The following is a 22,002-nucleotide window of genomic DNA, read 5'->3' on the forward strand; positions in this document are numbered from 1 at the left end:
AGCTCACAGAGACAGATCTTAAAGACACAAAGTCCCTTTTCAGCCACCGACCATCACTAATACAGCCCTGGGTTCAACATTAGGGACAGTGCAGGGGTCAAAGGCCCTAATGAGTTTACACTTGCATTTCAATCACTCTCATGCATACCAAGTTCACACAAAACACAAAGACTCTCTGAGCAATTGTATTAGTATAATATATAATTTCCCAATGTTTTTGAGCTTACAATATAGCTCAGTATTTGAATTATTTTATACAGTCATTATTGCTCATCTTTATCAGGGGTGTCAATAATTTCAGACCCCACTAAGCGTGATCATCATGTGTGCTGGATGCCTGTTGGAAACGTATTCAGTTTGTGGGCCGCTGCATGGCCAGTTCATTCTTTCTCATTGGCCAGGCTATTCATGGTCTGCATAGTATCTGTGCTGCCTGTCTGAGGCACGTAAAGGACGCCATATGGTCAGTTAAAGCAGATGCTGGCTGGTGGGTGTGTTTGACTCTTCAGAAAACATAGAGATATGAAGAATATACAGACAAAGGAGCAAAACAAAAAGCAGGCCGTGGACATGCCACTGGACTGACATTGAGGAAGTAGACTAACAAGGGGACATTGAGGGCTGGGTCCAGCTGCTGCTCTCCCTTCATCACTGACCCAGTTGATGTCAAAGCACACTCCTTACAATGTTCCCAGTGTGCAGCAGGAGCAAACAACACACTGTCTTTTTGGAGTGTGCCTGTACCCTCTTATCTTCCTTGGATTTCCTCCTTTACAGCCCATGACCATCACACAGTTACAAATGTAGCATAATAACATCTGATCTCCACTGGGCCCAGTCAAAATGGAGTATTGCCCTGCCGATGCCCAAAATCTAAGATGAATGTTTTTCTTTGTTTGCGGTTGAAAAATCCTGTTGATACTGTATGTAATACAATTTAATAAGATTGGCCATCTAGCCACATCTGACTCATTATAAAGATGATGATGTATTTTGACAAGACGACCACTCCGTTCCAAACAAATCTTTAAAAATAAGCCCATTGATATTGATCTATGATTGTATCAAGGAAAGCCAGGTGCTAATAATTCTCAGAGGGATGTGTATTCTCCCAGAAAAACACTGAAGTGTGCCCATTACATTCAAAAGAGCCTCTTATAGTAATGCTTGAAAACATTTTATGCTCCAAAATCTGTGTTTTGTGTAATTAGATGAAGCGCATGGGGGAAATTCAGCTTGCTTAGTCTGCAATTGTTTGTATAAACTATGTCAATACCTATATAATTCATATAAACAAACAAACAATTTTAAAAAGTGCTGGTCTAAGTTTATTGTGTACAAACAAGCCAAGCCAATGGAATCATATCAGTTGGTTAGAGTATGTGCCATCTTAAGCTATTATCTTTTTATAACAAAGCAAAAGTTGTATTCCCACAACGTGTTCAGCAAAATTAGACACAGTTAACTGAAAATGAACAAAGGTACTTAGACAGACAAGCATAGATCGGAGTACAACACTAAATATGATGAAAGCCAATACTTCAAACAAAATGTCAAACAAATTTCTTAACAATTTACAGCTTTACATTACACTTCAGAGTGTAAACACACTCGGGCACACGCACACACATACTGTATATAGGGGTGATATATTGTTCATATTCAAATAGAAATATTGTTGGATAAATGTGATACTTTTACTACAAATTGTAATCAATGTTGTAGTAAAGGTTCAAATGATCACAGTAACATAGTATTTCTGCAATTCTTTAGTCAGTAAAAAAGACCCTTTTAAGTTGAGTTTAACATGAGGAATATGTATAAAATTGCTTAATAACACTGATTTTCTGCTTTTTACAAATGTTATTTCAGTCAGTGATGAGTCCAGATGACACTTGTTCCACACAGAATTGTTGAAGATCAAAACAGATATCATAGGAAGAAAAAAGCTTCCCGTACAAATCCAACTGTACAAACATTATGCTGAGGTCGTACAAGAGAATGTTCCCAAAAATGTTACCATCAAAAGACAATGGGAAATAAAAAGCACTTCTCATTTTAACCAGCTCACAAAAGTCTTGAAATTGATGATTAAAAAAATGACACTGCTTATAGACCTCCCTCTATGAGGAGAGGAGGCAGTAGTATATTGGCGGCGATTCTGCACCCTTTGACCAGGAAAAGCTTTGCATGGCTCTTGCAGTATGAACATAAACTCAAACTTATCTTACCCACGCATCCCAACCCAACTACTGCTTTGTATTAATTAATGTACAGCACAGCACAGCTCGCCCCTCAGCTCAGCTCACCTCTACAATCACTGTCGACTGTGGTCTGTATATCTTCTGTCCCAGGCTAGGTCTAGACCCGGGTGGTGGAGTGGGAGTGGGGCAGGACGGTGGAGTTGTACCCGGCTGGGAAGGTGCTGTAGGGGTGCATGTTGGGCAGGCCCATCAGGGAGTTGGGGATCATTGTGATGTTGTTTGGCGTCATCAGGGGGATGTCGTCTGGTGAGCGGCGCAGGGTCAGGGTGTAGTCCATGTTGGGGGAGAGGTGCAGGGGGTCGTGTAGGTCAGGGAGGTCGTGAAGGTCATGCAGGGTGTCACACTGGTTCATCTGGCTGCACTGGGTCATCTGATGGGACAGGCTCTCGTCGGTGGTGGTGTGGCTCACGTCGTTGCCATTGCTCTGCCGCTGGGGGCTGGCCTGGTGGGGGCCACCGTGGCCATCCTGCCGGCTGCGCTTGTCCTTACGGTAATAGAGCGCGGCAAAGGCCAGCACATTGAGGAACAGCAGCGAGGCACCCACAGCGATGGTGACACTCAGCTCAGTGGAGTAATCTCTGGGGTTAGCCACGATCAGAGGACCCGTCTCCTCCCCATCACTGCTGTGGGCCGTGGAGACAGGTGGACGCTTGGTGGTGCCGGTTCTCTTGCCGTTGGAGTTGGTGGAGTCCTGGGGAGGGACCTTGGTGGTGGTGGAGGTGTAATGGAACATGTCATGGAGGTTATACAGGTGGGGCACCAGGTGCTTCCAGAAGGCTACCTTGGTGGCGCGGTAGTGGTCGCGGACGCGAGGCTTCAGGCCGATGTGCAGGTACAGCTGGTCATGGGGGTTGTACTTGGACCAGGCCACCTCCTCAAAGCGGTTGGCCTTGGTATGGATGAACTTAGTGTCCTGGGGCACTGGCTTGTTGGGGTCACTGCAGACATGCAATGAAGACAGGGGTCAAAGACAAGGCATCATTGATAACATACATAGAGAAGTTATTCTTTCAATTGCTTCATTACGGGACATGTCAACTAGCCTCGCAAAGCCGGTGATCCCGCAAGCTTACATTAAACGCTGCACGGATATCCATTCAGCGTTTAATGTAAGCTTGCGAGATCGGCAGCTTTGCGAGGCTAGATGTCAACAGGCAAGTTTTGCTGGTCAAGGCCAGTTGTAAGCTGACAAGACTGGTTGATGTACATAATGTCACAGTCTTTTTTCAAGTGCTAAGCATTCCCTACATCAGGGATGGGCAAATTTGATAGGGGTGGGGGCCACAAAAAAATCTGAACTCTTCTTGTGGGGCCGCAGTGGCTCTGCATACCCACACATGCAGTCAGAGCCGGTCCTAGCCTTTTGAGGCGCGGAAGTGAAATTGCGTGTAAAACACCTTGCGAGCAAATCATTTTAGCATCCCCTGTGTTGACAGTGGAGAGAAAAAAACTAAGTTGTAGAGTACATTTCCTGCAATTCTACACAATTTGTCATGGGGCAGAGGGGAAAAATTGCAGTTTTACAGTTAATTTCCTGCAACTATATACATTTTGCTATAGGGTGAAGAGAAATGTTTGCAGTTTTGAATATGAGATCTGAGTGAGAGTGACTAACAATATCAATGGGGGGCCCCCGGTCAGTAATTCGACCATGATTACTACAAGTTTAGAAAACTGGCTAGACTAATTTACCAATCAATTTAAAAAAAAATCCTGACTCAGGCTAATTGAGGCACTGTCAGTGATTGATGCACAACCAAAATTCGAAATTGTACCTTGTGTATTCTGCTGTTCTAACTCTCAACAGTAAGTTGAGACTCCGCCAGTTGCCCATCCCTGCCCTACATCTTTCATTTCAGCCCATCTAAAACCCACTTTCTACTGAGCATCTGTGTCTACATCAGTGTTTACTGTAACATTTTTATAGAGGTGCTAATTCCCGTTTTCTGCTGTGACTTAAGCAGAGGTGTAATGCAGCAAGGCTCCATTTTAAGATATAAGTGAAGTGTGTCTATATGTCTATAAATATTGGTTCTTCTGCACAGGCTTCAATACAGTATAGAATATGATTAGGAAAACTCTTTCCATCTATCATTTATAGCATTTCTTAGGCAAATACAGGGACACAGATGGGAAATATGAAAGAATGACCCCATAATTTTACTATACAAGCATACCACAATGAAGACTCAGAATGGATTCTGTCTGACCAGGTCTCGGGGTGCTGTACTGACCCGTCTGACCCTGACCAGGTCTCGGGGTGCTGTACTGACCCGTCTGACCCTGACCAGGCCTCGGGGTGCTGTACTGACCTGTCTGACCCTGACCAGGTCTCGGGGTGCTGTACTGACCTGTCTGACCAGGTCTCCGGTGCTGTACTGACCTGTCTGACCCTGACCAGGCCTCGGGGTGCTGTACTGACCTGTCTGACCCTGACCAGGTCTCGAGGTGCTGTACTGACCTGTCTGACCAGGTCTCCGGGTGCTGTACTGACCTGTCTGACCCTGACCAGGCCTCAGGGTGCTGTACTGACCTGTCTGACCCTGACCAGGTCTCAGGGTGCTGTACTGACCTGTGAGTCTTACCAGGTCTCGGGGTGCTGTACTGACCTGTGAGTCTGACCAGGTCTCGGGGTGCTGTACTCACCCACTCTTGGCGAAGTTGGTCCAGTAAGTCATCACCACAGCGCTGAGCATGATGTCGTTCCTGGAGAAGTTGCAGGGGAACAGGTCAGTGGCTCCCACCATGGGGATGCCAAACACATAGGGCACCTCGTCCCCGTGGGCCGAGTCCGACCACACAGGCTTCATCAGGCTCTGGCAGTGGTGGTAGAATGCGTAGAAGTATGTGGGCGAGCCGTAGCGGGCGTGCAGGTCAGCCGTCACCACCGAGGGCTCCACCCACTGGTGGTCAGTGAACAGAGCGACTAACGTCTTCCTCCTGGTGTCTGGGTTGTCCCTGTCAGCCCAGTCCGTGTACATGAACTTGATGGTCTCCCTCAGAGTGTCCTTCCCCTCCGGGTAGCCATACAGGCTGTCCACGAAGTCCGACACGGCAAAATCAAAGTCGCTGCCGGACACGCCATCCTCCAGGTCCACCACATTCTCCACGAAACGCAGCCCCTCCCCCTGGTTGACGCCCAGCATGATGTCATAGTTGAGGAACTCGCCCTGCTCCATCAGGATCTCGGGGTCGTCGGGGATGACGTCACCATCAATGACGGGGCCGAAGGCTACGTGGTAGCGGGCTGGCTGGATGTCCTGCTCCACCAGCTCTCTGGCACTCTTCTTCTGCAGGCAGGACACCATGTCCAGGGTGTCCAGCACGTTGCAGCCCACCCTCTCAGCAAGCATGCGGGTGTACTTGACAGGCTGGTAGTTGACGGCCCAGCTGGACAGGGCTGAGCCACTTTGGATGATGGCTCTGTGAAACAGGCCTGGGGAGATCATGGCACAGACAGACAAACACAGATCAGATGAGTGCTGTCTGGTCAACAACCATCTGATACAGAACATTTGTAGGCCTGCAGTTTAACATATTGTTAGCTTCATAGGATCTCTCTAGGTTCTGATGTCAGTTTTTACCAGAGTTTTTTGTGCTTACTGCACAGTTTTATCTGCGATGGTGAGAGACAAACCTCATCAACATCCCTTTTTAAAATCATAAAAATGTAATTTAGGTCTGTTCAATCTGTGCATCTCAGTTAATTGTAATTTTCCTTAAAATGTCAGATAAGTCCTTAAATAATATAAATGGAGGGGATGGAACTCTGAAAATCGTATTTATTCTAATTGATAGTGTATAATTCACAATTAAAAATAATGCTTATTAAGTGGTGGATATGTAACATTGGCTGCGCTAAAAAGGGATTTGAATTAATTAAACTCACTCAACACAAAGGGATCATATTTGCATACACATTTGAGGAAACTCATCTGTGAGAGCACTGCTTTTGGGAAAGAGGAAAATTCAATGACTCCACACAGTAGCCTTGTTGAAAATCTCTCCCTCTCTATGTTCAAAAATCAATACTACATCAGGGAGGATAGCAACTGATAATGTAATGAACTGCCAATAACGTAATAAACATTCTGAATGCATAACGTAAAAATGTTTTTACTGATGTGTTGATTATTACATTATGGAGTGGGTAAAAATGTTAATGTGAGTGTAGCGAAATGCTAGAAATCCTGGTTCGAGTCCAGGCTCTGTCGCAGCCGGCCGCGACCGGGAGACCCACGGGGCTGCGCACAATTGGCCCAGCGTCGTCTGGGTTAAGGGAGTGTTTGGCCGGCAGGGATGTTCTTGTCCCATCGCGCTCTAGCGACTCCTGTGTTGGGCCGGGCACAATGCACGCTGACACGATCGCCAGGTGTTTCCTCAGACACATTTGTGTAGCTGGCCTCCGGGTTAAGCAGGCATTGTGTCATGAAGCAGTGCGGCTTGGCTGGGTTGTGTTTCGGAGGACGCTTATCTCTCAACCTTCTCCTCTCCCGAGTCCGTACGGGAGTTGCAGCGATGAGACAAGACTAACTACCAATTGGATACCACGAAATTGGGGAGAAAAAAAGTAAAAGGGGTAAAAGTCCAAATAAATAAAATAAGTAATATTCACTTTTTTTGTGCATATCTAGTGTCATGCTTCAGTAATAGCTGACTGCACACTGTCGTGGAAAATTAGACATACTATGCTGTTTTTAAACCAGGCCTCTCCTCCTGGTTACACTAGTTACCATATCCCCCGCGCATCCCGCAAAGGCAGAGGTGTTGCTAACATTTACGATAGCAAAATACATTTTAAAATTTTTATTACTGCGTTTGTCTTTTGAGCTTCTAGTCATGAAATCTATGCAGCCTACTCAATCACTTTTTATAGCTACTGTTTACAGGCCTCCTGGGCCGTATACAGCGTTCCTCACTGAGTTTCTTTCGGACTTTGTAGTCATAGCAGATAATATTAACATTTTTGGTGACTTTAATATTCACATGGAAAAGTCCACAGACCCACTCCAAAAGGCTTTCTGAGCCATCATCGACTCAGTAGGTCTCCGGACCTACTCACTGCCATACTCTGGACCTAGTTTTGTCCCGTGGAATAAATATTGTGGATCTTAATGTTTTTCCTCAATCCTGGACTATCGGACCACCATTTTATTACGTTTGCAAATGCAACAAATAATCTGCTCAGACCCCAACCAAGGAGCATCAAAAGCTGTGCTATAAATGCTCAGACAACCCAAAGATTCCTAGATACCCTTCCAGACTCCCTCCACCTACCCAAGGATGTCAGAGCACATCAACCACCTGAGGAACTAAATGTAACCTTGCGTAATACCCTAGATGCAGTCGCACCCTTAAAAACAAAAAAAACATTTTTCATAAGAAACTAGCTCCCTGGTATACAGAAAATACCCGCCCTGAAGCAAGCCAGAAAATTGGAATGGAAATGGCACTACACCAAACTGGAAGTCTTCCGATTAGCTTGGAAAGACAGTACCGTGCAGTATCGAAGAGCCCTCACTGCTGCTCGAAAATGTATTTTTGATACTGTTGCAAAGCTAACTAAAAAGCAGCATTTTCCAAGAGAGGATGGCTTTCACTTCAGCAGTGATAAATTCATGAACATCTTTGACGAAAAGATCATGATCATTAGAAAGCAAATGACAGACTCCTCATTAAATCTGCGTAATTTCTCCAAAGCTCAGTTGTCCTGTGTCTGCACAACACACAACACACATTTTTAAATACTATATCTCTTGACACATTGATGAAAATAGTCATGGCCTCTAAACCTTCAAGCTGCATACTGGACCCTATTCCAACTAAACTACTGAAAGAGCTGCTTCCTGTGCTTGGCCTTCCTATGTTGAACAAAATAAACGGCTCCCTATCCACTGGATGTGTACCAAACTCACTAAAAGTGGTAGTATTAAAGGCTCTCTTGAAAAAGCTAAACCCTGACCCAGAAAATATAAAAACTAAAAATTGGCCTATATCGAATCTCCCATTCCTCTCAAAAAGAAATAAAAAGCTGCCTTCCTGAAGACAATGTATACGAAACACTTCAGTCTGGTTTTAGACCCCATCATGGCACGGAGACTGCACTCGTGAAGGTGGTAAATTACCTTTTAATGGTCTCTCTTTTGACTAACATACCAAGACTGTTTCAAGGACAGCTTTAAAAAAAAAAAAAATCAATATAACATTGCAAAAATCTGAAACTTTATGTCCAAACATTATGCTGACAAATGAATCCATGCTTTTGTCACTTCCAGATTAGACTACTGCAAGGCTACCCGGATAAAGCACTCAATAAACTTCAGTTAGTACTAAACACAGCTGCTAGAATCTTGACTAGAACCCCAAAATTTGATCATATTGCTCCAGTGCTAGCCTAGGGCTGATTTCAAGGTTGTACTGCTAACATACAAAGCATTACATGGACTTGCTTCTACCAATCTTTTCGATTTGGTCCTGCCATACATACCTACACGTACGCTACGGTCACAAGACGCAGGCCTCCTTACTGTCCCTAGAATTTCTAAGCAAACAGCTGGAGGCAGGCCTTTCAACTATAGAGCTCCATTTGTATGTAATGGTCTGCCTATCCATGTGAGAGACGCAGACTCGATCTCGACCTTTAAGTCTTTATTGAAGACTCATCTCTTCAGTAGGTCCTATGATTGAGTGTAGTCTGGCCCAGGGGTGTGAAGGTGAACGGAAAGGCACTGGAGCGACGAACTGCCCTTGCTGTCTCTGCCTGGCCGGTTCCCCTCTCCACTGGGATTCTCTACCTCTAACCCTATTACGGGGGCTGAGTCACTGGCTTACTGGTGCTCTTCCATGCCGTCCCTAGGAGGGGTGCGTCACTTGAGTGGGTTGAGTCACTGACGTGTTCTTCCGGTCCGGGTTGGTGCCGTGGGGGAGATCTTTGTGGGCTATACTCGGCCTTGCCTCAGGGTAGTAAGTTGATGTTTGAAAATATCCCTTTAGTGGTGTGGGGGCTGTGCTTTGGCAAAATGGGTGGGGTTATATCCTGCCTGGTTGTCCAGGGGTATAGTCGGACGGGGCCACAGTGTCTCCCGACCCCTCCTGTCTCAGCCTCCAGTATTTATGCTGCAATAGTTTATGTGTTGGGGGGCTAGGTTCAGTCTGTCATATCTGGAGTATTTCCTCCTGTCTTATCCGGTGTCCTGTGTGAATTTAAGTATGCTCCCTCTAATTCACTCGCTCTTCCTAGGTTCCTGCCTTTCCAAGGAGTTTTTCCTAGCCACAGTGCTTCTACAGCTGCATTGCTTGCTGTTTGGGGTTTTAGGCTGGGTTTCTGTATAGCACTTTGTGACATCGGCTGATGTAAAAAGGGCTTTATAATTACATTTGATTGATTGATTTTTACTTAGAGAATTGTCCATTGTTATATGCTAGTGTTTTTTGGGGGTGATGCAGGCTTGTTGTCTTGTGTGACGTAGTTATAAGTCTGGGCGTACAGATAAGAGCCGGATGGGACTGCAGTATGTGACATCCCGTTTGTACTATCTGCAGGAACTCCCATGTGTGGAAAGTTGCAGGAAGGAACAGGCAATGGTGGCAATGTCAGCTATCTTAATCTACACAGACAAGCTAAACGCCTTTTATTCACTATGTTCCCCACCCCTGCTGACACACATCTGCTAACTGCCACATAGAGGTTGGACTATATAAAAGCTGAGAGCCAACTCTGTTCATTGGGCCTCTTCAACACTGAAGTGCATAGTTAACTGCTCCATTTTTGCAAATCTTAAAAGTTGTTTGAAGATTCTGCAGTCTCTCTTCCCTTCGAACAGATAAAATCCCCTACAACATCAAACCACATTCCTGAATCCTAGCACTAAACCTGACTTTGGCAGTAATATCAAGACTTTCAATCTACATTTTGACCACCAATACACACCCACAATCCCAGTCAGTCAGTGAATCAATGAGTCTCTCTACATAAATATAAGAGAGCGAGAGAGAGCGATTTTCATGGATTTTTGTTGTTGCAAACTACTTCTAAAAACTCAACTGATATGCATCATTTTTAATAGATATAACCCTGAAAACAAAAATGAGTCGTTAGGATGTCCCTGGAACGTCACAAAATGGTAGTCTAAAAGTGGTAAGGTCTTTGTGTCATGGTCCCGGGAACGTCTACCCAGGACACGCACAATCAAGTTTCATTACACATCACCCCTTGTTACTGTTGCCAAGGCCCTGATTGGTAAACCACTGACACATTCACAGCTTTGTCTTTTGGCAATGTTAGAGACACCCACCCAGGTCAGTAGGTTTTCACTTACTTTAAAAGGTTATAGATCTGTCATTCTCATTGAAAGCAAGTCTAAAAAGTGGTAGATATGTTCTATGCTTCCTGTTGAGGTTTGTTTGTGCATATTTTACTTTCGGTTTTGTACACGAGCGTCAAACAGCTGAAAATACAATATTTTTGGTTAAGGAAAACATATTTCACAGTGGTTAAGATGGCATCACGCCGACAGAAACAAACAGCTCTCTGGTAAGAAGAAGGGCAGGGGGTGTATGCCTTATGATTAACGACTCATGGTGTAATCACAACAACATACAGGAACTCAAGTAATTTTGTTCACCTGACCTAGAATTCCTTACAATGAAATCCCAACCGCCTTATCTTCCAAGAGAAATCTCTTCGATTAGTCACAGTGTATATCCCCCCAAGCAGATAACTCGTCGGCCCCGAAAGAACTTCACTGGACTCTATGTAAACTGGAAACCATACATCCTGAGGCAGCTTTTATTGTAGCTAGGGATTTTAACAAAGCTAATCTAAAATCAACACTCCCTAAATTCTATCAGCATATCGAATGCGCGACACGACAGGCAGAATTCTGGATCATTGCTACTCTAACTTCCGCGATGCATACAAAGCCCTCCCGCGCCCTGTCTTCGGCAAATCTGACCATGAATCCATTTTGTTGCTCCCAGCCTATAGACAGAAACTAAAACAGGAAACGCCCATGCTCAGGTCAATACAACGCTGAATGACCAATCGGATTACACGCTTCAAGATTGCTTCGATCACGTGGACTGGGATATGTTCCGGATAGCCTCAGACAACAACATTGATGTATACGCTGACTCTGGGAGCGAGTTTATTAGCAAGTTCATTGGAGATGTCGTACCCGCTGTGACTATTAAAACCTTCCCTAACCAGAAACCGTAAATTAATGGCAGCATTCTCGCAAAACTGAAAGCATGAACCACCGCTTTTAATCATGGCAAGGCGACCAGAAACATGACCGAATACAAACAGTGCAGCTATTCCCTCCGCAAGGCAATCAAACAAGCAAAGCATCAGTATGGAGATAAAGTAGAGTCGCAATTCAACGGCTCAAACATGAGACGTATGTGGCAGGGTCTACAGTCAATCACGGATTACAAAAAGAAAACCAGCCATGTCGTGGACATCGACTTCTTGCTCCCAGACAAATTAAACAACTTCTTTCCTCGCTTTGAGGACAATACAGTGCCACGGCCCGCTACCAAAGCCTGTGGGCTCTCCTTCTCCGTGGCCAACGTGGGTAAAACATTTAAGCGTGTTAACCCTCGCAAGGCTGCCGGCCCAGACGGCATCCCTAGCCAGGTTCTCAGAGCATGCGCAGACCAGCTGGCTGGTGTGTTTACAGACACATTCAACCAATCCCTATCCCAGTCTGTTGTCCCCACATGCTTCAAGATGGCCACCATTATTCCTGTTTCCAAGAAAGCTAAGGTAACTGAACTAGATGACTGTCGCCCCATTGCACTCACTTCTGTCATCATGAAGTGCTTTGAGAGACGAGTCAAGGATCATATCACCTCCACCCTACCTGATACCCTAGACCAACTCCAATTTGCTTACTGCCCCAATAGGTCCACTGACGATGCAATCGCCATCACACTGCACATTGCCCTATCCCATCTGGTCAAGCGTAATACCTATGTAAGAATGCTGTTCATTGACTACAGCTCAGCATTCAACACCATAGTACCCTCCAAACTCGTAATTTAGCTTGAGACCCTGGGTCTCGACCCCACCCTGTGCAACTGGGTCATGGACTTTGACGGGCCGCCCCCAGGTGGTGAAGGTAGGAAACAACCCGCTGATCCTCAACACTGGGGCCCCACAAGGGTGCGTTCACAGCCTTCTCCTGTACTCCCTGTTCACCCATGACTGCGTGGCCATGCACGCTTCCAACTCAATCATCAAGGTTGCAGACGACACTACAGTGGTAGGCCTGATTACCAACAACGACGAGACAGTCTACAGGGAGGAGGTGAGGGCCCTCGGAGTGTGGTGTCAGGAAAATAACCTCTCACTCAACGTCAACAAAACAAAGGAGATGATCGTGGCCTACAGGAAACAGCAGAGGGGGAACCCCCCCATCCACATCAACGGGACAGTAGTGGAGAAGGTGTAAAGTTTAGTTCCTCGGCGTACACATCACAGACAAACTGAAATGGTCCACCCACACAGACAGCGTGGTGAAGGCGCAACAGCGCCTATTCAACCTCAGGAGGCTGAGGGCTTGTCATCTAAATCACACAAACTTTTACAGATGCACAATCGAGAGCATCCTGTCGGGCTGTATCACCGCCTGGTACGGCAATTGCACCGCCCTCAACCGCAAGGCTTTCCAGAGGGTAGTGCGGTCTGCACAACACATCACCGGGGACAAACTACCTGCCCTCCATGACACCTACAGCACCCGATGTCACAGGAAGGCCAAAAAGATCCTCAAGGACATCAACCACCCGAGCCACTGCCTGTTCACCCCGCTATCATCCAGAAGGCGAGGTCAGTACAAGTGCATCAAAGCTGGGACCAAGAGACTGAAAAACAGCTTCTATCTCAAGGCCATCAGACTTTTAAACAGCCATCGCTGCTGCCAACCATACAGACTCAAATCTCTGGCCAATTAAATAAATGGACTTAAAAAGGTATCACTCGTCACCTTAAATAACGTTTACATATCCTACATTACTCATCTCATATGTTACATACTGTATTTTATACCATCTACTGCATCTTGCCTATGCCGCACACCATCGCTCATCCATATATTTATATGTACATATTCTATACATTTGTGTGTATAAGGTAGTTGTGAATTTGTTCGATTACTTGTTAGATATTACTGCATAGTCAGAACTAGAAGGGCAAGCATTTAGCTACATTCGCATTAACATCTGCATGTGACCAATAAAATTTGATTTACAATGATTTTCTACACAATGACAACTTTATTATTATGCTAACGAGTCGCATTTTTGCATATTTCACCTTCAAAAGGTATCTTTTCAGCAGTTATAAAGGTTGGTAACACATTTGTCAATGGTCAGTGGATTGCCACTTTAAAATAAGGTATAATTTTTGCAGATATAAATGTTTAACTCCATTATAAATATTCATAGGTCTGTCACTTTAAAATAAGGTACAGTTGAATTCGGAAGTTTATATACGCCTCAGCCAAATACATTTAAAAGGAATTTTTCACAATTCCTGACATTTAATCCTAGTAAAAATTCCCTGCCTTAGGATCACCACTTTATTTTAAGAAAGTGAAATGTCAGAATAATAGAAGAGAAAAACATTTCAGCTTTTATTTCTTTCATCACATTCCCAGTGGGTCAGAAGTTTACATACACTCAATTAGTATTTGGTAGCATTGCCTTTAAATTGTTTAACTTGGGTCAAATGTTTTGGGTAGCCTTCCACAAGCTTCCCACGATAAGTTGGGTGAATTTTGGCCCATTCCTCCTGACAGAGCTGGTGTAACAGTCAGGTTTGTAGGCTTTTTGCTCACTTTTTCAGTTCTGCCCACAAATTTTCTATAGTATTCAGGTCAGGGCTTTGAGATGGCCACTCCAATACCTTGATTTTGTTGTCCTTAAGCCATTTTGCCAAACCTTTGGAAGTATGCTTGGGGTCATTGTCCATTTGGAAGACCCATTTGCGACCAAGCTTTAACTTCCTGACTGATGTCTTGAGATGTTGCTTCAATATATCCACATAATTTTCCTCCCTCATGATGCCATCTATTTTGTGATGTGCACCAGTCCCTGCTGCAGCAAAGCACCCCCACAACATGCTGCCACCCCCGTGCTTCACAGTTGCGATGGTGTTCTTCGGCTTGCAAGCATCCCTCTTTTTCCTCCAAACGTCATGATGGCCAAACAGTTCCATTTTTGTTTCATCAGACCAGAGGACATTTCTCCAAAAAGTACGATCTTTGTCCCCATGTGCAGTTGCAAACCATAGTCTGGCTTTTTTATGGCGTTTTTGTAGCAGTGGCTTCTTCCTTGCTAAGTAGCATTTCAGATTATGTCGATATAGGACTTGTTTTACTGTGGATATAGATACTTTTGTACCCGTTTCCTCCAGCATCTTCACAAGGTCCTTTGCTGTTGTTCTGGGATTGATTTGTTTTTTTTTTGTTGCAATTTGCATACCTTTCTAAAAATCAGTTTTTGCTTTGTCGTTATGGGGTATTGTGTGTAGATTAATGAACAATTTAAAAAAAAATCTATTTTAGAATAAGGTTATAACAAAATGTGGAAAATTTCAAGTGGTCTGAATACTTTCCGAATGCACTGTAATTTGTATGTATACTGAAAAAAAATATTAACGCAACGTGAAGTGTTGGACCAAAGTTTCATGCAATAAAAGATCCCTGAAATGTTACATATGCACAAAAAGCTTATTTCTCTCAAATTTTGGGATCAAATTTGTTTACGTCCCTGTGAGTGATGTATAATTTGCCAAGATAATCCACCTATCTGACACGAGTGGCATATCAAGAGGGTGATTAAACAGCATGATCATTACACAGGTGCACCTTGTGCTAGGGACAATAAAAGGCCACTCTAAAATGTGAAGTTGTCACAACACAATGCCACAGATGTCTCAATTTTTGAGGGAGCGTGCAATTGTCAGCTGACTACAGGTATGTCCGCCAGAGGATTGAATGTTAATTTCTCTACCATAAGCCGCCTCCAGCGTCATTTTAGAGAATTTGGCAATATGTCTAACCGGCCTCACAACCGCAGACCACGTGTATGGCATCATTTGGGCGAGCGGTTTGTTGATGTCAACGTTGTGAACAGAGTACCCCATGGTGCCGGTGGAGATATGGTATGGGCAGGCATACGCTACGGACAACGAACACAGTTGCATTTTATCGATGGCAATTTGAACGCAGAGATACTGTCACGAGATCCTGATGCCCATTGTCGTGCCATTCACCCACCACCATCACCTCGTGTTTCAGCATGATAATGCACGGCCCCATGTCGCAAGGATCTGTACACAATTCCTGGAAGCTGAGAATGTCCCAGTTCTTCCATGGCCTGCATACTCACCAGACATGTCACCATTGAGCACGTTTGGGATGCTCTGGACTGACGTGTACAACAGCGTGTTCCAGTTCCAGCCAATATCCAGAAACTTCGCACAGCCATTGAAGAGGAGTGGGACAATATTCCACAGTCAACAGCCTGATCAACTCTATGCAAAGGAGATGTGTCGCACTGCATGATGCTAATGGTGGTCACACCAGATACTGACTGGTTTTCTAATCCACGCCACTACCTTTTAAGGTATTGTATCTGTGTCCAACAGATGCATATCTTTATTCCCAGTTATGTGAAATCTGTAGATTAGGGCCTAATGAATTTATTTCAATAGACTGATTTCCTTATTTGAACTGTAACTCAGTAATATCTTTGAAATTGTTGCACGTTGCGTTTTTATATTTTTGTTCAGTATATTATTTCTTAGTTGCGAACTTTGCCATAAAATGAGCAGCAGCAATAGGCTCCAGAACCATCGCTAGACCACCACATTACATGGCACATTCCTCACTCGCTAGATGTGGACGTAAAGGGCCAGAATACACACACAATTTTTATTTTTATTTTCTTCAAGACCAAAAAAAGAAGAAGCATTTTGATGTGATTTAAACATTGATATGGACTCAGAACATCCAATTCAATTGTTTCTCTATGAACAATTGTAATTGAGAGTGAAAAACAACAATTCTAAAACCAGGAAAAATCAAACTGAGAACATAATTTGAGAAAATATAAAACATAATTTGGGGGGGGGGGGGAAATCACAGATTTTATAGTTGTTTTTTAGTTGTTTATGAACGATTATTTGACCAGGTATATTAACAGAAAACATAGTGCACTACTTTCTCTTGTACACTAAGGACCAGGGGAAGAGTTGCAGGGCAGAGGAGCTAGAAAACAATGAGTAGCTTGTGACATGTATATTTTTAGCAGTTATAAAGGTTGATAACTCAGTTATACATTTATATGTGGGTAAATCATTGATAGAGGATTTGAGCTTCGACATATTTATAGGCAGTATTGGGTACTAATCACTACATACATGAGAGAAGATTCAACACTTTGTTAAACATGTTCAGTCAATGAATGGTGGGTATGAATGTGGTGATTAATGGTATCTCATGTTGTGAGAGGATACCTCCACTGTTTCAACCAAAGGTATTACGGTTACCATTTCACACCAGAGTGTTCACCATATTTGGACTATCACAGAGAAGTGGTAAGTGTGTGTTGATGTAATCTGGTAATCTGGTAAAGGGTAATAATGATTGAATAATGTCCTGGATGTAAAGGGTCCGGGGCATCAGGGTATTAAAGGTCAGTCAAGAAAACCATCCTCTTCAGTTCCTTGGACAGAGCAACAATGCATCTCACCCAAAAGTGAGAAAATAACTATTGTTCAACTGTGCAACTATTTAAAACAAGATTGCATTATGATACATAAGGGTTCACCTAAAAGCATTTGTAAGAGCATTTAGAAATGGAGGTAAATATTGGCTCACTATTTGGCAAACACTGACCAGTTATTGCACTATTTTGACCAATGTGATAATCATTTGTAAATGTATTAGAAACCATTAATGGTTAAGTAACCGTTAATAAGATAATTAGAACCCCTTTATAAACCTTTTACAAATGGAACCTTATTGTAAAGTGTTATCACTTACATACTTGACACACATGATTACATTGTGTATGTTTATTCATACAGTAATTGTCTTCACCTGGGATTTCAACTCACAAACGGGAATTTCCATCTTCCTGCTACGCCACCATGTCTGTGTCAATGACTGATTTCACCTGTATTATTACACTTTGGACTTCATAGTAAATGTAAACTCTGTTAAAAATACTCTCATGAAAAACAATTATATTTATCATAGTGATTCAGGAGTAACATTCAAACAGAATAATATGCCACACAAACATTAGATAACTATTTTCAAAACCCAAACTCAAATAAATAGCTGAAATAAGTCAATGAGAGAATAGTCATATTAATTGATAACTAAAATAGCAGTGCAGATGGCACTCTTTTGATAATACATCTCTGCATTTATAGGTATGAATGTGTAGGGGACTTCTGAAATTCTACAGACTTTGTTGTGCAGCAGAAAGATCAGCATACCCCAAATCCCAGGTGGGGTCAATTCGAAAAGTCAGTACTAAGTTATTATGTCAAATGTAGTCCTATTGTCATAGATTTAAGATTTGTACACTATTTTAGCTGAACAGCCTACCACTTACCTTAAAACCCCTTATTATTTAAGGACTTTACTTATAATGGTTTGGCACACCTGCGACCATCAAGTGACAAAACCCTCCAGGGACCATGACACAACGTCCCAAGAACATCCTAAAAACGTCTTTGGGGACAGCCCTGGGAAAATCCGGGAGCTAGACAAAACCTCCAGGGGACCATGACACAAAGTCCCAAGAATGTTCTAAAAGCGAACATGGGACAACAAAACTGTCAGAGGACCACAACATCCTGACCACTTTAGGCGAACATTTCGTGACGTTCTGGGGACGTCCTAACAACAAATGTTTGTTTGCAGGGATGCTCCCTTGGGACAGTCACGCAACATCCTATGACTAGTACATTAAAGTTCTGAGAACATCCTATAAAAGGTCCTGACATGGTCCTCAGTGACATCCGGGTAATTTACAGGGAACCACACATCCCCTGACCATCATGAAACGTCTCCTTGTGGCCATTGAATGACCCATGGATAACATCCTATAGAACCAAATATAAAGTTTTCATAACGTGAGAGGGCGCCGTGAGAGTTATTTAAGATACTCTTTAAAGAGGTAGGGTTTCAGATGACTCCGCTGTCCTGACTTTAGGGGGAAGCTTGTTCCACCATTGGGGAGCCAAGAGACCAGAGGTGGCGGAACGGAGTGCTCAGGTTGGGATGTAGGGTTTGAGCATAGCCTGTAGGTAAGAAGGGGCAGTTCCTCTTGCTGCTCCGTATGCAAGCACCAGGGTCTTGAAGATGACGCAAGCTTCGACTGGAAGCCAGTGGCGTGTGCAGAGGAGAGGGGTGACATGGGAGAACATAAGGTTGAACACCATGGAGTTGTCAACCGTGATGGAGAGGTCTTGGAGCTGGGAACAACAGTAGTGAGAACACGTGGTGAAGACACAGATCCTCTCCACGCTACCTGGTAGGAGCGACCTGCCACTGCTCTTCAGTCCCTTAAAGGATTCACTGTGATTATACTGTATGATTCCAAGATGGCGTAGCAGTGCAGATGTGGTTTGTCGTTTCTCCCGTGTACATTTTTCATATTTTTTTTGTGTATATTTAAATTTATTTTCAATCTCTTTTCTATTTTTAAATTAAATATACCTCCCGGCAACCCGCCTCACCCAATGTGATACGGATCCGCTATTTTTAGACCTTATAGCCAGAACCTCCATCAGAAGCTTGCCACCAGAAGCTAACCAGCTAATTAGCTACTAGCTATTTAGTCATTGTCAGCCACTGCTAGCGGCCTTTACCTTCTGCACAGACTCCAGACACTTTTAGCCTGGATAATACTTGCCAGTCTGCCAGTATCGGACTGTTTTTCTCCACTACAATACCGGATTCCTGGCATAAGCCCTGAACCATTACTCCTGATCATCACAGCTAGCTAGCTGCCACCGAGTAGCCCAGCCCCGAAGATAGCTCTGAGCCAGGCCCACCTCCCGGCCTGCTCAGTGATCACTCGGCTACACAGCTGATGCCTCCCGGACTCTACCCCAACACGACTAGAATCCACCACTACTCCACCGGGTTCTTGGCGTAAGCTCTGGACCTTTACATCGGATCATCACTGCTAGCTAGCTGCTTCTGAGTGCTATAGTGGCTAACGCCCCTGTCCCGAAGATAGCACCAGTTAGCCGCGAGCCTGGCGCATCTCCCGGCTAGCAAACAAAATTACTACAGCTACAATACCGCTTTTGCCAACTGGCCTGGACCCTTTGTCAACACGGAGCCCGCCGTTCCACAAGGACTGGTCTGCCGATGTAACTCTATCCGTTGTGCCCTCAACCGGCCTTTGCCGGACGTCGGAGCAGACGCTTCTACTAGCCCCGGCCTGCTAACTTTGAACGCCGTGTCTCTCGCTTGCTAGCGTAGCAACGACTACCCAGCAGTTTCCCTGTTTCATCTATTGCTGTTCACTGGACCCTATGATCACTTGGCAACATAACTGATGCCTGCTGGACTGTTCATTAATCACGGTACTTCATTTTGTTTATATGTTGGCCCCAGCCTCGAACTCAGGCCATGTGTGTAGTTAACTTACCCTCTCTGCCCATTCATCGCCATTTTACCTGTTGTTGTTGTCTTAGCTGATTAGCTGTTGTTGTCTTACCCGTTGTTGTCTTAGCTAGCTCTCCTAATCAACACCTGTGATTGCTTTATGCCTCGCTTTATGTCTCTCTCAAATGTCAATATGCCTTGTATACTGTTGTTTAGGATAGTTATCATTGTTTTAGTTTACTTTCGGAGCCCCTAGTCCCACTCAACATGCCTCAGATACCTCCTTTGTCCCACCTATGCGTTGACCTCACCCAGCATAACTGCGTCCAGAGATGCAAGCTCTCTTATCGTCACTCACTGCCTGGGTTACTGCCACTGTACCCGCACCCTACCATACCCGTCTGTACATTACACCCTGAACCTATCCTACCACGCCCAGAAATATGCTCCTTATTTTCTGTCCCCAACGCACTAGACGACCAGTTTTGATAGCTTTTAGCCGTACCCTCATCCTACTCCTCCTCTGTTCCTCAGGTGATGTGGAGGTTAACCCAGGCCCTGCGTGTCCCCAGGTGCTCTCATTTGTTGACTTCTGTAACCGAAAAAGCCTTGGTTTCATGCATGTTAACATCAGATGCCTCCTCCCTAAGTTTGTTTTACTCACTGCTTTAGCACACTCCGCCAACCCTGATGTCCTTGCCGTGTCTGAATCCTGGCTTAGGAAGGCCACCAAAAAATTCTGAGATTTCCATCCCCAACTACAACATTGTCCATCAAGATAGAACTGCCAAAGGGGGAGGAATTGCAATCTACTGAAGAGATAGCCTGCAAAGTTCTGTCATACCTTCCAGGTCTATGCCCAAACAGTTCGAGCTTCTAATTAAAAAAATGTACCTCTCCAGAAATAAGTCTCTCACTGTTGCCACCTGTTATAGACCCCCCTCAGCTCCCAGCAGTGCCCTGAACACCATATGTGAATTGATTGCCTCCCATCTATCTTCAGAGTTCGTTCTGTTAGGTGACCTAAACTGGGATATGCTTAACACCCCGGCAGTCCTACAATCTAAGCTAGATGCCCTCAATCTCACACAAATTATCAAGGAACCCACCAGGTACAACCCTAAATCTGTAAACATGGGCACCCTCATAGATATTATCCTGACCAACTTTCCCTCCAAATACACCTCTGCTGTTTTCAATCAGGATCTCAGCGATCACTGCCTCATTGCCTGCATCCGCTATGGGTCCGCGGTCAAACGACCACCCCTCATCACCGTCAAACGCTCCCTAAAACACTTCGGCAAGCAGGCGTTTCTAAATCGACCTGGCCTGGGTATCCGGGAAGGATATTGACCTCATCCCGTCAATTGAGGATGCCTGGTCGTTCTTTAAAACTAATTTCCTCACCATCTTAAATAAGCATGCCCCTTTCAAAAAAATGTAGAACTAAGAACAGATATAGCCCTTGGTACACTCCAGACCTGACTGCCTTCGACCAGCACAAAAACATCCTGTGGTGGACTGCACTAGCATCGAACAGTCCCCACAATATGCAACTTTTCAGGGAAGTCAGGAACCAATACATGCAGTCAGTCAGGAAAGCAAAGGCTAGCTTTTTCAAGCAGAAATTAGCATCCTGTAGCTCTAACTCCAAAAAGCTTTGGGACACTGTAAAGTCCATGGAGAATAAGAGCACCTCCTCCCAGCTGCATTGAGGCTAGGTAACACTGCCACCACCAATAAATCCACGATAATCGAGAATTTATTTTCTCTATGGCTGGCCATGCTTTCCTCCTGGCTACCCCAACCCCGGCCAACAGCTCCGCACCACCCCGCAGCTACTTGCCCAAGCCTCCCCAGCTTCTCCTTCACCCAAATAGCAGATGTCTGAAAGACCTGCAAAACCTGGACCCGTACAAATCAGCTGGGCTAGACAATCTGGACCCTCTCTTCCTAAAATGATCCGCCACCATTGTTGCAACACCTATTACCAGTCTGTTCAACCTCTCTTTCATATCGTCCGAGATCCCTAAAGATTGGAAAGCTGCCACGGTCATCCCCCTATTCAAAGAGGGTTACACTCTAGACCCAAACTG

At 44.5% G+C, this 22,002-nt stretch overlaps 1 protein-coding gene across 3 annotated transcripts in view; it reads right to left on the minus strand.

The window, feature by feature from the left end:
• Nucleotides 1-1,627: 1,627 nt before the first annotated feature.
• Nucleotides 1,628-22,002, minus strand: part of LOC120056543 (neuroligin-3-like) — a 32,784-nt gene continuing 12,409 nt past the window's right edge. For all 3 annotated transcript variants that reach the window (XM_039004725.1, XM_039004724.1, XM_039004726.1), the window contains 2 exons: nt 4,911-5,700; nt 1,628-3,202 (listed from right to left, as the gene is read on the minus strand). In XM_039004725.1, the coding sequence (XP_038860653.1) occupies nt 2,362-3,202; nt 4,911-5,700 (1,631 nt within the window). In that variant the 3' untranslated portion in view covers nt 1,628-2,361. The remainder of the gene's footprint in view (nt 3,203-4,910; nt 5,701-22,002) is intronic.

This window comes from Salvelinus namaycush, chromosome 12, assembly GCF_016432855.1.
Source record: "Salvelinus namaycush isolate Seneca chromosome 12, SaNama_1.0, whole genome shotgun sequence".
Classification (NCBI taxonomy): Eukaryota; Metazoa; Chordata; class Actinopteri; order Salmoniformes; family Salmonidae; genus Salvelinus; species Salvelinus namaycush.